At 42.9% G+C, this 13,587-nt stretch overlaps 1 protein-coding gene across 1 annotated transcript in view; it reads left to right on the top strand.

The window, feature by feature from the left end:
- The first annotated feature begins 448 nt into the window (after positions 1-448).
- Vps45 (vacuolar protein sorting 45 homolog) overlaps positions 449-13,587 on the top strand; it is a 60,898-nt gene continuing 47,759 nt past the window's right edge. The window contains exons 1-7 of the mRNA XM_052730196.1: positions 449-936; positions 1,522-1,656; positions 5,311-5,371; positions 8,370-8,449; positions 9,972-10,040; positions 10,153-10,290; positions 11,236-11,346. Coding sequence (XP_052586156.1) covers positions 844-936; positions 1,522-1,656; positions 5,311-5,371; positions 8,370-8,449; positions 9,972-10,040; positions 10,153-10,290; positions 11,236-11,346 — 687 coding nt within the window. The 5' untranslated portion in view covers positions 449-843. The remainder of the gene's footprint in view (positions 937-1,521; positions 1,657-5,310; positions 5,372-8,369; positions 8,450-9,971; positions 10,041-10,152; positions 10,291-11,235; positions 11,347-13,587) is intronic.

Below are 13,587 nucleotides of genomic sequence, written 5' to 3'. Positions count from 1 at the left end.
GCATCCCTAAAGGGTGTTCGCTTTGTTCATTCATTCAACAAACACGTGATCAATTTCAGCCGCCCTTCTCTCTTCGGAAAACCTACTCCAGCCTCACTCTCCGCTCTAACTCGGGGCACTGTCACTGCCTCAATAATGACCACTGGGAGGCGAGAAGACGAATCTTGTCCACGGCCTAGTAAATACAAAATGCCGTCCCCTGGTGCAGCTTCAAGTCTGTTTGGATACTTTTAAAACCCAGCCCCGGCCGGGCGGTGGTGGCGCACGCCTTTAATCCCAGCACTCGGGAGGCAGAGCCAGGCGGATCTCTGTGAGTTCGAGGCCAGCCTGGGCTACCAAGTGAGTTCCAGGAAAAGGCGCAAAGCTACACAGAGAAACCCTGTCTCGAAAAACCAAAAAAAAAAAAAAAAAAAAAAAAAAAAAAAAAAAAAAACCAGCCCGGGCTATCCGGAAACTTGCTACCGTACGGACTGGTCCCGAACCTGCGACCCCGCCGCCTCAGCCTGCCCAGTGCCACGATGACATGCACGCCGGTCTCCAGAAAGGCTGCTCGGCAAACAGCATAGCCACGTCCCACGGTTCCTGTGGCCGAGACAGCTGTCAGACTGCCTTCCTCTCCACGCGCCTCCGAGGCGCGTCGGGAATGGCGCCGGCAGGCAGCAGCCGAGTCTGGTTCCGCGACTCCTCGGAGGAACTACAATTCCCAGGATCGGAGCTACCCGGACTCCCGGAAGCCAATACTTGGCCGCCCGGAAGCAGCTGAGACCCAGCCAGCAGGCCTGAGGTTAATTCAGCCAGGGAAGTGGGCGGGAAGGGCTGTGGGGCACCTGTCAGTTCGCCACCATGAACGTGGTTTTTGCAGTGAAGCAGTATATTTCCAAAATGATAGAGGACAGCGGGCCCGGCATGAAGGTGCTTCTCATGGATAAAGAGACGGTGAGTTCGCTTTTGCTCAGTGTTTGTGAAGGCAGCCCTCCCTCCCTCCCTCCCTCCCTCCCTTAGAATTGCTGGTCCCGTTCCACGGTAGGACTTAGCATTTCATTCATGGCGATGGTCGGTTCTGTCGGGCACTGGAAAAGTTGAATAAAGCTTTCCTAGTGGGCGTGCGGTCTAACCGGCTCTAACCGGCGCCAAGAGACTTCTTAAACCTGAAAGAGTGTCTGCCAAGAACACTTGGAAGACTTTAGGGTGACCCTGTCAACGCTGTCTTTAAAAGTTAGTTGTTGGGGCTCAAGCTGGAATGACAGGTTATTTGTTGGCCACAACTTAAAGGAGAAAAACAACTTGAAATGAATGGAGAAAACCCTCTTTAGAAGTTTCTGAGTTGTTCATGTTCAGAGAGTAGGTTTTTTTTTACTTTCACACATCGCTACCTGTTTTGGATATTCAGCAAATATTATTCCGCGTATTAACATTTAAGTTACCTAGCCAAGTGATAATAGAAAAAAACGGCTAAGCTATTGATGCATGTTTTTATTAGTCAGGACTAGTGTAATCTTAGTTCATTCTTTTTCTTTACAGACTGGTATAGTGAGTATGGTCTACACACAGTCAGAGATTCTTCAGAAGGAAGTATACCTCTTCGAACGAATTGATTCTCAAAATCGAGAGATCATGAAACACCTAAAAGCAATTTGTTTTCTTCGACCTACAAAGGTACCACACAAACTGAGCTGCCGTCTCCACAGGCAAATGCAGAATTACTGATCTGAAAGCATTAAGAAGGCAAAATAAATTTGCGTGGCCATCATTTGTGGCATCATAATTACCCTGTTTTGTCAGCGCTGTGACCTCCCTTCCTCTCCTTTCCGTGCCTTGGGTCACCCCTCTGACAGCCAGTTTTTCCTTCAGGGTATCTTTCGGATTAAAGCTATTCCCAAAGCCACTAACTCCGGGAACCTGGGTCACTGTAGTGCTGGGTTGACCTTCATACCTAGCACTAAACATCACTGTTCCTCTTTCATACAGCTCTGCCTTATCTTGAACCTTTATCATTTTAATCCCGTCTGTGCTTAGGAATGAATATGCCTTTAGCGTAAAAGCAAAGAGAAGTCGTCCAGTGATTGCTGTAGTGGCTCCGTCTTACTCCTACAGTTAAATCCAGTGGCCTAGCAGGAAAAGGACTTTTGTACATATTTAAGTTCCTGTGCTCACGTCTAGTCCTGCACTGGAGCCCAGGAGGCCTTTTTTTATCATTCCTCTGCGTGTTTATTCCTGTTGTTTATTTGTTCACGTTACTGAACGTTCATAAGCCCTTTCTCAGCTTCTGTCCGTCATCTTGCAAATCTGGCTTCGCCTTCTTTATACTGAAAATATATAGTGGGGGTGGGGGAGGGTGGCCTGTGCCACAGGCTGCATGTGGGGGTCAGAGAACAACTTGCAGGAGTCAGTTCTCTCCTGGCCCTGTGAGTCCCAAACTCAGACTCAGGTTGTCAGCCTTGGTGGCAGATGTCTAACCATTGAGCTGTCTCATCTCTCGGGCCCCCTAGGTTTTGGTTTTGGTTAAAAAAAAAAATTTCTATGTCTTATTTTTAAAAATTCTCTCTTTTTGTTTTTGTTTTGAAATGCGATCACCGTGGAGCCCTAGCTGACCTGGAACTCATGCTAAAAACCAGGCTGGCTTCAAATTTGTGGCAGTTCTCCTGCCTCGTGTCTGCCACCATGGCTGGCTTTATGTCCTCTCGCCTCATGTTCATGTTTGCCAACCTTTAATCATGCTTGTATCGTGTGTACTTTCCCAAATGAAAACCTGATTGTGTCGCCCGGCTTGAAATCCCTGGGTGACTTCTCATTGTTCTGATGGTAAAAACAGAATCCTTCCTTGTTGGCTGCAGAGTCCGGCGTGGTCTAGTTCCTGTCACTTTGGAGGCCCTCTGCCACTCTGCACCTTAGCTACACTACCCTTCAGTCCGTTTACATTCTGATGGCCCCTCCCGCCACACAGCCTTGGCACGGATTCCTCCCTCTGCCTGAAACTTGTTTACCTCATCAAGCAGATCGTCCCCAGCCTTACTGAGCAGGTCCCATGTCCCTCCTACACACAGCACCGCCTCCCTCTCAGTCACCGGTCATGGTTAAAGGGGTCTGTTTTCCAACACGGTTTTCACTGTGTGGTCCTGGCTGGCTGAAATTTGCAATAGTCCCCCACCACCCCCACCTCTGCCTCCTGAGTTCTGGGATTACAGGCAAGTGATACTTATTTGACAAAGTTATATGGGTTTTGTGATTGATACCTAGCTTAATAATAATACCTAGCACCATAATAAGCTCCATGATAGCAGAAATTTTATCTGGTTGTCCATCCCATTTTCCCATGCTGCCTGCTACATAGAAGATGCTTAAGAAATAATTGCTAAATTAATGTGTTTTTTTCATATTTGTAGCTTTCGGAAATGAAATTTTGGTCATTAAGAGAGGTCTTAGACACGACATAGTCTGTTATCTCCTAACATAAAATGAGGAGACCTCTTTAATAGCCATATACACACTCTCAGACTCTCTTGACTTCATATCTTTTACCTATTTACCTGGCCGTAAAATTAAAGCAGTAATGTTAGACTTAAATTACTTGTTAAAAACAGTTTGTCCTTAAGATTATAAAGTGAGCTTGGCATGGTAGCACATGTCGGTGATCCCAGCACTTGGGAAATAGAGGCAAGAGGATCTGAAGTTCAAAGTCATTCTTAGCTACATAGTAAGTTTGAGGCCTGCTTGGGCTCCATGAGATTCTGTCTCAATAACAAAAAAAAAAGGGGGCTAGAGAGATGGCTCAGCGGTCAGGAGCACTTGCTGCACAACCATGAGAACCAAAGTTTAGATCCCAGCACCCACAAAACCAGCTGGGCATCCCCAGATGCCTTTAACCCAGGTCCGAGGGGAGTGGAGGCCAGATCTTTGGGACTTGCTGGCTTCTGGCCTAGCCAGGAAATGGGAGCCTTGGGCTCAGGGAGAGACCCTGCCTCAAATGAATGTCAGGAAGCAGTAGAAGAGGACACCCAACACCCTTTCTAGCCTCCCAACCCATGCACACCTACATACATGTGTGCACATGCACTCACACAATAAATAAATCTCTTAACGACACAATAGAAATGTTATATCATAAAGACAATGTTTCTATAGTTTAAATGACAATGTGAAAACTGTTTTTCCCCACTGAGTAGACACCGTACACTTCTGCTCAGTTATTTGCTTGCTTTCACACAGGGTCTGGCTTTGTCACCCAGCCTGACTTTGAACCCACAACCTCTTGGTTTATGCCTTCTGAGTGCTGGGATTTGTGTGCAGTGAGCATTTCTTAAAACCTTTTTTTAGCACTAATGGCACAATTTAAACAAAACTTTTAGTTGTTTAAATAAGGACATTAACAGTGACACAATCGAGCAGCAGAGCCTTCTTGTCCCCACAAATTTTAGTTTTAAGGGCTGGTTTAATTTGAAATGTAAGCATTTATTCTGGTATCAAAAACAGATCAAGTGCTCGTTAGAATGGTCTGTGATTAGAATTCTCGTGTTTTGACTATATAAAAAGAACTGGATAGGAGAGATGGCTCATTGGTTAAGAGTGTGTACTGCTCTTACAGAGGACTCAAGTTTGATTCCCAGCACCTCTGTTGGACAACTCACAACCACCTGTAACTCAGTCTCCAGTGGAGTCTGATGCATCTGTCCTCCACAGGCAACAGTGTGTACACACACACACACACACACACACACACACACACACACACACACACATAATTTAAAAATTAAATCTTAAAAAGACTTTTAGACCTCAATAAGTCAAAAGCCAAAGTGAATATAGTTAAGTTATATTTTCTCTTGTTTTTAAAGAACTACACACATTTTGGTGTTCTAAGTAAGAAATTTGATCAGATGAATGCAATTTATTGATAAGCAGCTTGAGGCAGTTAGTAGCAATTTTATGCTATATTTCAACATACATCATTTAGTTTTACCTTAATTTAACCAAAGTAATGCAGATAACTGATATTTAGCATACATTTATATATTTAATGTATTTCTTTTTATTTTCATCCTTCATTACCCAATATATGTACAGTCTTGATCTCAGCATACTGTTAGACTCCAAGTAAGTCAGTCAATGAATAGTTTTTAAAGTTACACTTATGGAGGTCACAGAACAATTTGCAGGAACCTGATCTCCCCTCCCACCATGTGGGTGCCTGGGATTCAGCTCAGGTCATCAGACTGGGCAGCAAATGCTCTTATCTGCTGAACCATCTTACCAGCCCTTATTACATTTTATGAAGCAATTCTGCTCATGCTTAATTTGTTCTTTGTTTTCTAGGAGAATGTGGACTATCTGATTCAAGAGCTCCGAAGACCCAAATACAGCATATATTTTATTTGTAAGTTATTTGTAAGTTAGTTCACTTTAAGTCATGTGTGTCTGACCCAGTTGGTCTGGGCTGTTGAGTAACTCGTAGCATCAAGTTCACTGAGCTCATCACTTAAAAGCTTGTGTATTCAAAGTATTAAAAATATTGTAGGGACGAGACAGATGGCTCAGTTGTTAAGAACACTAACTGCTCTTCCAGAGGAGCAGGGTTCAATTCCCAGCACCCACATGGTAGCTCACAACTATCTGTAACTCCAGTTTCAGGAGATCTGACATCTGGCCTCCACAGACACTGCATGTACATGATGGACAGACATACATGCACGCAAAGTATACATAAAATAAGGATGAGTTACCTTTAAAAATTAGGTAGTGGCCCTCATTCTCTTTCTGAAATCAAAATAACAATTTCCACTCATCAGTGATTGCTTAGATTTATGCCTGATTTATGAGCCAAAAGTTGAAAGTAGCCAAACTGCACATTTTCCCTCCATCAGAGTACCTACTTCGTCCTGTGTTTCTCCTGTGAATGGAGGTGTAGAAGCTAATTTGTTTGGGGGAAGGAGCATGATAATGAAAATGTGTCTGCACACTGGATGAATTCATCCCACCTGTCTTTGCTGTTCTTAACGTGGTGCGTGAAAGGACACATTGCCAAGCAGTTATCTCTCGTGTGCCCACATGGGGGCGTGCATAGGAAACTCTGGAAATGAACAGGTTCATGCCTACTCAAAATTTATTTGAATTTTTCTTCCATTCTGCTGTGGAAGTTACAATTGTCTCCTCTAGGTGTCAACATTGCTCTCTGTAGATGTAGTAAAGTTTGGAGCCGGTTCCAAAACCAGGGAGCAAACTTAGCACCCAAAAAGTGGGAAGCTTGGCCTGGCGTGGTGGTGGTACATGCCGTAAGACCAGCACTCAGGAGCAGAGGCAGGCAGATCATGGCCATCCTGGTCTAGTCCCAGGCCAGCCACAGCTACATAGAAAGACCTTGTTTTTAAAAAAAAGGAAAAAGAGGAAGGAAGAAAGAAGAGAAAGTAGGACACTTGAGAGGTTTTAAGCTTTGGGGATTTAGACCATTGTCTAAGTCTTATTACTACTTAATAATGTACTTAATATTTTAGTACATCTTAGACTCTAGAGCATACAAATTTCTTTTACCATATATTACTATTTAATTATGCCAAAAATTAGGTGGGCAGTGGTGGAGCACGCCTTTAATCCCAACACTCAGGAGTATAGTTATTTTAGTTTTTTTTTAGTCAAATTACAAGTTACAGCCTCAGTTCTAGATATGTATATATAATTTATATGTTTCCCCTGAGTTCTGTTTTTGAGTCAATATATAATAGAAGCATTCATTTTCTGAGTTTCTTTGCTAAAAACGGAGTGGGGGTCATGTAGTGAAAGACCCCACTTCCTCCTCCACAGTGTCCTGCATAACAAAGAGTGGTACTTACGGAGATTGATTTGGGCTGTGAATCTACGAGGCAGAAGAAAAATTACATTAGCACTGAACTGTATAAAATATAAACTTGAAATCTGTAGGGTATGGCAATCAATTTCAGAATTTTATTTGGTTAAAGTAAACTGAAATAATTAGTATTTAGTAATTTTATTCAATACAGGCTTTTAGCACAATTTAAGTTAACACTAAACTGGCCTTCTGTTCATTTCATTTTTAATAGTTTTAGGTCTGTAAGTCTCTTATTTAACAGGCCCCTTTGATTTAAAAATATTTTTAAAATATTATGGAAAATGTCAAATGCACATAAGTAAAATAGCATGATAAATCTGTGTACCCAGTCACACCCAGTCTTATTTGAACCATGCTCCCATCTTCTACCCACCAATATTTTTTAAACAAATCTACAATGTCATATAAGTTTTATCCATTAATATTTCAGTATGCATCTTTAATAGAGATAGATTCATCTAGTAAAAATGAAAAGTAACTCCTATTTTCATGAACTCAATTCAGTGTTCAGATCTCATCTCTTTCTCTCTCCCTCTTTTTTCTTTGTTTGAGTCAGGATCAAAATAAGATCCATTTATTAAACCTTACTGGTCAGTGTGTTGGTTCCACTGATTTTCTATAGGTCTTCTTCTGCCATGCAACTGGTCTACTGAGGAAGCAGTTACATTTTCTATGGGCTGAATCTTCCTGATTTCATCACTGTAGGGTGGGTCTGCATATTCCTTCAAGTTAAAGAATGTTCCTTTATCCGTGTATATCTGTAAGGGCATAAAGAACCTGACATGGATTAAGTTTTGGGTTCTTTTTAGCAAGAATACTAAAAAGGTGATGCTGTGTAGTTTCTCTGGTTGTTTCTTCTAGAGATATTGTTAGTGAAATCAATGTTTATAGGTTATTCATTAGGAGTTGGAGGGGGAAGTATTCTATCATGCACATTCCATGGGGTTTTTAGAGGAAATGTTTCTATAAAAAAAAAAAACAGCCGGGCGGTGGTGGCGCATGCCTTTGATCCCAGCACTCGGAGGCAGAGCCAGGCAGATCTCTGTGAGTTCGAGGCCAGCCTGGGCTACCAAGTGAGTTCCAGGAAAGGCGCAAAGCTACACAGAGAAACCCTGTCTCGAAAAAAACAAAAAACAAAAAACAAACAAAAAAAAAAAACCAAAAAAAAAACAAAAACAAAAACAACAACAACAAAAAAACTTCCCTCGTCTCTTATTTGATATAACTTACATGTAAAAGAGGATAAAGGTTTACTTCCTTCCCTGTGTTTGCTGTCTTAAGGTAGTGATCTGAGTCTGCAGCATCCTCTCAGGTCTTTAGTGATGGTCTTTTTTACAGTATGAATTTGGGGATTAGTTAGTTAATTAATTAAGCATATTTGTACTCCTCATTGCAGCCGAGTATGTGACTTTGACCTGTACCACAGTGTGTGCTAAACGCCAATCATTCATTAGGCTTCACCCCAGGCCTGTAGGAGTCTACTTGCAGCAAACGGATGCCATTTGAGTCACATGCAACATGTCTGTTTCAGATTTCAGTAATGTGATCAGCAAGAGTGATGTGAAGTCATTAGCTGAAGCTGATGAGCAGGAAGTTGTGGCTGAAGTTCAGGTAAAGGTGTGGGTCCTGTAACCTCCCTTGTACTGTCCCCATTAAAAGATTTTAGTCTATAAATAAAGAAGGTGCTGTCTGATCAGACAAAATAAATGTGCACACACCAGGCAGACCTATATCTAGAGCATTTGAAGGAGGTATTAAATCGGACAGAAGTAGGATTGATGGGATCAGTAGGAAGGAGCAGAGTGGGCTGATGAATTGGTGAAACATTTTCATAGTTGGGAGACAGAGTCAAGTATGTTCTTTGTTAGTTTATGATAGTTTATGAACCTTACTTTAAAAACCTTCATCAGCCGGGCGGTGGTGGCGCACGCCTTTGATCCCAGCACTCGGGAGGCAGAGCCAGGCAGATCTCTGTGAGTTCGAGGCCAGCCTGGGCTACCAAGTGAGTTCCAGGAAAGGCGCAAAGCTACACAGAGAAACCCTGTCTCAAAAAAACAAACAAACAAAAAAAAAAAACCTTCATCAATAAGGCTATGCCCGATTGGGAGAAAATACGAATCAAAGGCTGTGAGCAAGAGTTCTTAACATTCTGTTTGAGAGACTCATACTTTGGGAGCTAGTAAACAGACTTTATCACTAAGCTAAAACTCAGAAACTCCTAAGCACTTATTTTGTATGCTATATAATATATAGCATTAGCATGTATAATGTTATTTTCCTTCTTTAATAGTTCAGTGTTCTAGAATATGTCTGTCATAAACACTTGAATATGTTTATTACCTATGTGAAAAGTACTGTCTTCACAGGCAACAAATAAACTAGTTTTGAAAATTTCCAAAAGATATTCCAAGTGGTAGAACATATAAAAAGAATGACCTATTTTAAATCACATCCACCCACACAAGAAAACACTGGGCACATAACATAGTGTATCCTACAATTTTTTTTTTTTACTAATTAAAAATTTACATTGGTATGTATACTTCAACTTTTTAAAAGAAGATTTATCATTGCTGGTATTATAGTTAGTTCAGTTCCCCCATACTGACCATTGCTACTCAGTTATTATTTGAACACCTTGTACTTCTTCACCCTGTATGTTCCCATTTGATTACAGTACTCGGTACAGCCGGAGTCCATAGTACTCAGTACAGCTGGAGTCCATAGCTCTCGGTACAGCCGGAGTCCATAGTACTCAGTACAGCTGGAGTCCATAGCTCTCGGTACAGCCGGAGTCCATAGTACTCAGTACAGCTGGAGTCCATAGTACTCGGTACAGCTGGAGTCCATAGTACTCAGTACAGCTGGAGTCCATAGTACTCAGTACAACTGGAGTCCATAGTACTCAGTACAGCTGGAGTCCATAGTGCTCGGTACAGCCGGAGTCCATAGTACTCAGTACAGCTGGAGTCCATAGTACTCAGTACAACTGGAGTCCATAGTACTCAGTACAGCCGGAGTCCATAGTGCTCGGTACAGCTGGAGTCCATAGCTCTCGGTACAGCCGGAGTCCATAGCTCTCAATACAGCCGGAGTCCATGGATTAACTGATTTTGATCCTTTTTATTTGCAGGAATTTTATGGTGATTACATTGCTGTGAATCCACATTTGTTTTCCCTCAATATTTTGGGTTGCTGTCAGGTATGGAAGGCAGGGCTTTGCAAAATAAGTAATCAAATGGAAATTAATTCATCAAGTAACTGGAGTTAGAGAAAATTAAGGTATTTTCTTTTAATATGTTTTTAACAAAAAGGGCCGGAATTGGGATCCAGCCCAGCTCTCCAGAACTACTCAAGGACTGACAGCCCTCCTCTTGTCTCTGAAGAAGTGCCCCATGATTCGTTACCAGCTCTCATCAGAGGCCGCGAAAAGACTTGGAGAATGTGTTAAGGTATAGTATCCCCTTATCCTGGTTCTAAAACCTCAGGGCTAGTTGTTTCCCTATAAGAGTTAGGAAATATCTGAAATGTCAGACGTGGTGGTGCATGCCTTGGCAGGCAGCTAGCTCTCTGTGAGTTCAAGGTCAGCCTGAGCTACATATCAAGTTCCAGGACCATGTCTGAAGAGAGAGAGAGACAGAGAGAGAGAGAGAGAGAGAGAGAGAGAGAGAGAGAGAGAGAGAAAGGAAGAAGGAAGGAAGGAAGGGAGCGGGGAGGAAGGAAGGAAGGAAGGAAGGAAGGGACGGACAGACAGACAGGGAGGGAAGGAGGGAGGAAGAAAGGAAGGGAAGGACAGACAGACAGGGAGAGAAGGAGGGAGGAAGAAAGGAACGAAGGAAGGATAGACAGACAGAAAGGAAGGAAGAGAGAAAGAAAGAAAAGATATCTTCTTTGTTTTCTTGGCAAAGAAGTATGGCTACATAATTCAAAACAATAAAAAAAGGAACAAATTAGCACTAAGACTCTTAGATTTAACCTAAGAAGTATTTACAGCTACTTAACTTCAGGGGCCCAGCCAACCCACTTGGAAAGTAGGGTTTCAAGTCCTAATTTTTTTTTTTTTTTTTTTTTTGGTTTTTCGAGACAGGGTTTCTCTGTGTAGCTTTGCGCCTTTCCTGGGACTCACTTGGTAGCCCAGGCTGGCCTCGAACTCACAGAGATCCGCCTGCCTCTGCCTCCCGAGTGCTGGGATTAAAGGCGTGCGCCACCACCGCCCGGCTTCAAGTCCTAATTTTTTAATAGTGTGCTACAAAACTTTATGAAGCTTTTGAATCCTTTTGCGGGAGGCCTGTGAGGGTGGAAAGCTGCCCCCTGTGTTTTTATCCATTTCCTGTTTTGTTGTTGTCTCCACTGCCAGCTAACCGGTTAACCAAACGCTATTCCTCTTGTGTCCTCAGCAAGTGATAAGTAAAGAATATGAACTCTTTGAGTTCCGGCGGACAGAGGTGCCTCCACTGCTTCTCATTCTAGACCGCTGTGATGATGCCATCACCCCACTGCTCAACCAGGTGCAGAGCCCTGTCTTAGCATAAATAAGGGTGACTTTGAGGGGAGCTCTTTAAACGCAAATGTGGGAATCACAGCCACTCCATTCACCGCCTGGTTTCAGCTGCTCTTGGCTTTGGCCTTCTATTTCTGGTGTTGTGGTGTCATGTTTTCCAGCCGCAGTCGTTCGTGCTGGTTCTGCCTCTGTCCTGTCCATCTGTCCCTTCAACCACTACCCCACTCTAACTAAGGAAATTCTAAACTCTGGGCTCCACTTCCCAGGGTCTCCTTTGCCAGCCTCACTGCCCAGCCATGGTGTGATCCCGTCTCTTGCAGTGAAACAAGCATTTATACAAGTCCTTCTTTTGACTTCTTTTCCGTCTGTATTCTACAAAACCAAGGTTGATGACAGCTCTCAACTTAAATCACAGATCCTGGCCTCAAATTCTTGTTTCCCATTTCCCTGTTGGGTTAAAAACACTCTCCTGGTTTCGGCACCCAAGCACCTTCAGGATGTATACCAAACTTCACCTAAAGCCCACAGCTCTGCCACAGAGGCACTACGTGATTTCTTGCCATTGTGCTTTTAATGTGACCACTATCTAAGCTCTGGGACGTTGGGATACCTTCTCTTCACCTGTCAAAACATGTCTCCCTTGAAGCCTCTCAGAAGCCAGAGAGCAGCTTCTGGGAGACTGCTCCAGCTGGGCGCCATTTGCTTTCCCTCGGCTGAGTAGCGTTGCCTCTCAGGCCCCAGGCTCCACTCGCTAAACTGCGCCTTTGGTGGTTTGACACTGTGGATAACACACTCCTGAGACAGCCCGTGTCCCCTCATGTTCATCCTTGGGCAAGTTCAGCAGTTCCTTGTATGTAGTTGTGCTCTGTGAGAGGCGGTTTGGGACTTAGAGAGTGAGGAGGAACCTCCATCTCAGGTTCTCCTCAGCATAGAGGAATGTCAGTGCTAGGGTAATCCCGGTGGAAGAGAGCGCCTCTGTAATGTAAGGCAGCATCTGGCCGCCAAAGGAACTTGATAGCAGGAAGAAAGGGAGATGGAGGGAGGGAGGGAGGGAGGGAGGGAGGGAGGGAAGGAAAGAAGGAGGGAAGGAAGGGAGGAGGGAGGGAGAGAAAAATGACTCAGTTGCTAAGAGCGCATACTGCTCTTGCAGTCTTGAGTTCTGCTCCCAGCCCACACACTGGGCAGCTCCCAGCCACCTTGAACTCCTGCTCCAAAGCATCCAGGGCCCTGCCTGGCCTTTGCAGGCATCGCACTCATGCACAAACCCGCACTCAAACTCACATGAGTAAAACATAAAAATTAAATCTTTTTTAAAATAATGGAAAAGTAATTTTCTATAATTCTGTATCCCAAAGAAAACCACATTTCACTGAGAACCTGTTATGTGCCATGTAGTAAACTAAGTGTTATATATAAGGGTTAAAAGACAGAGTCTCCTGTCCTCAAAGAACCCTGTGACTCAAGAAGAGAGGAAAACAGATTTCGTATGTGGAGTGTGTGGTAGAGCTATGGTGACGATGTCACTTTGTTGTATTACTGTAAGTGCCCAAAAGGAACTGGATCACTTATTAAAATATACTTAGCTTTGTGTAAGTCCACTCTCCATAAGTGGTGAGAAGGCACATTTGTAGCATTTCACCTTTCTGGTTTTTAGCCAAACAAATTTACATTTTTAAAGGCTGGAAGTCAACCTTTCTTCACAATTCATAGTTAGTTAAAAACATAAGATAAAATGGATTCTGAGGCAAGTGTCTGATTATGCCAGTGTTTTGATTAACTCACAAGGCTTTTTCTGATAATATTAGTGTTCCCGGGATAAATATAGCACCACTCAGATCTGCAAGAACACTTCTCAGGCGGCAGAAAACCACAGAAGCGTGCAGGAAGTGGTGCGGCTTGTAACTGCAGCACCAATATAGCCCTATCTGTGAAGCCAAAAATATACTCGGAGTTCACAATCAAAAAGCTAATGGTAGCTCTAATTGTTTTCTTTCTATCAAGACTATTAATCTTGTTGCATTTTCTCTAAAGTGTGAAAGTAAAAGTATTTTGACTTTTTTTAATGTTTAAGCAATTAAAATGACAATCTTAATATTTACTAGAGAACAAAGTATTAATAAAAATATGAACTAAATAGAGAAACTTGATGTGGAACAGACTAGTTATTAAGAATGCCACCGTTCTTTATTTTCCTAAACACTCGATATTCCATGTTTTGTCATTTGCCAATTCTTTTTGTCCTTCTTCT

Source organism: Peromyscus californicus, unplaced genomic scaffold (genome assembly GCF_007827085.1).
Source record: "Peromyscus californicus insignis strain IS unplaced genomic scaffold, ASM782708v3 Scaffold_9__1_contigs__length_137607984, whole genome shotgun sequence".
Lineage (NCBI taxonomy): Eukaryota > Metazoa > Chordata > Mammalia > Rodentia > Cricetidae > Peromyscus > Peromyscus californicus.
The sequence above is the reverse complement of the archived record's forward strand: the minus strand, read 5'-3'. Positions and strand labels throughout refer to the sequence as shown.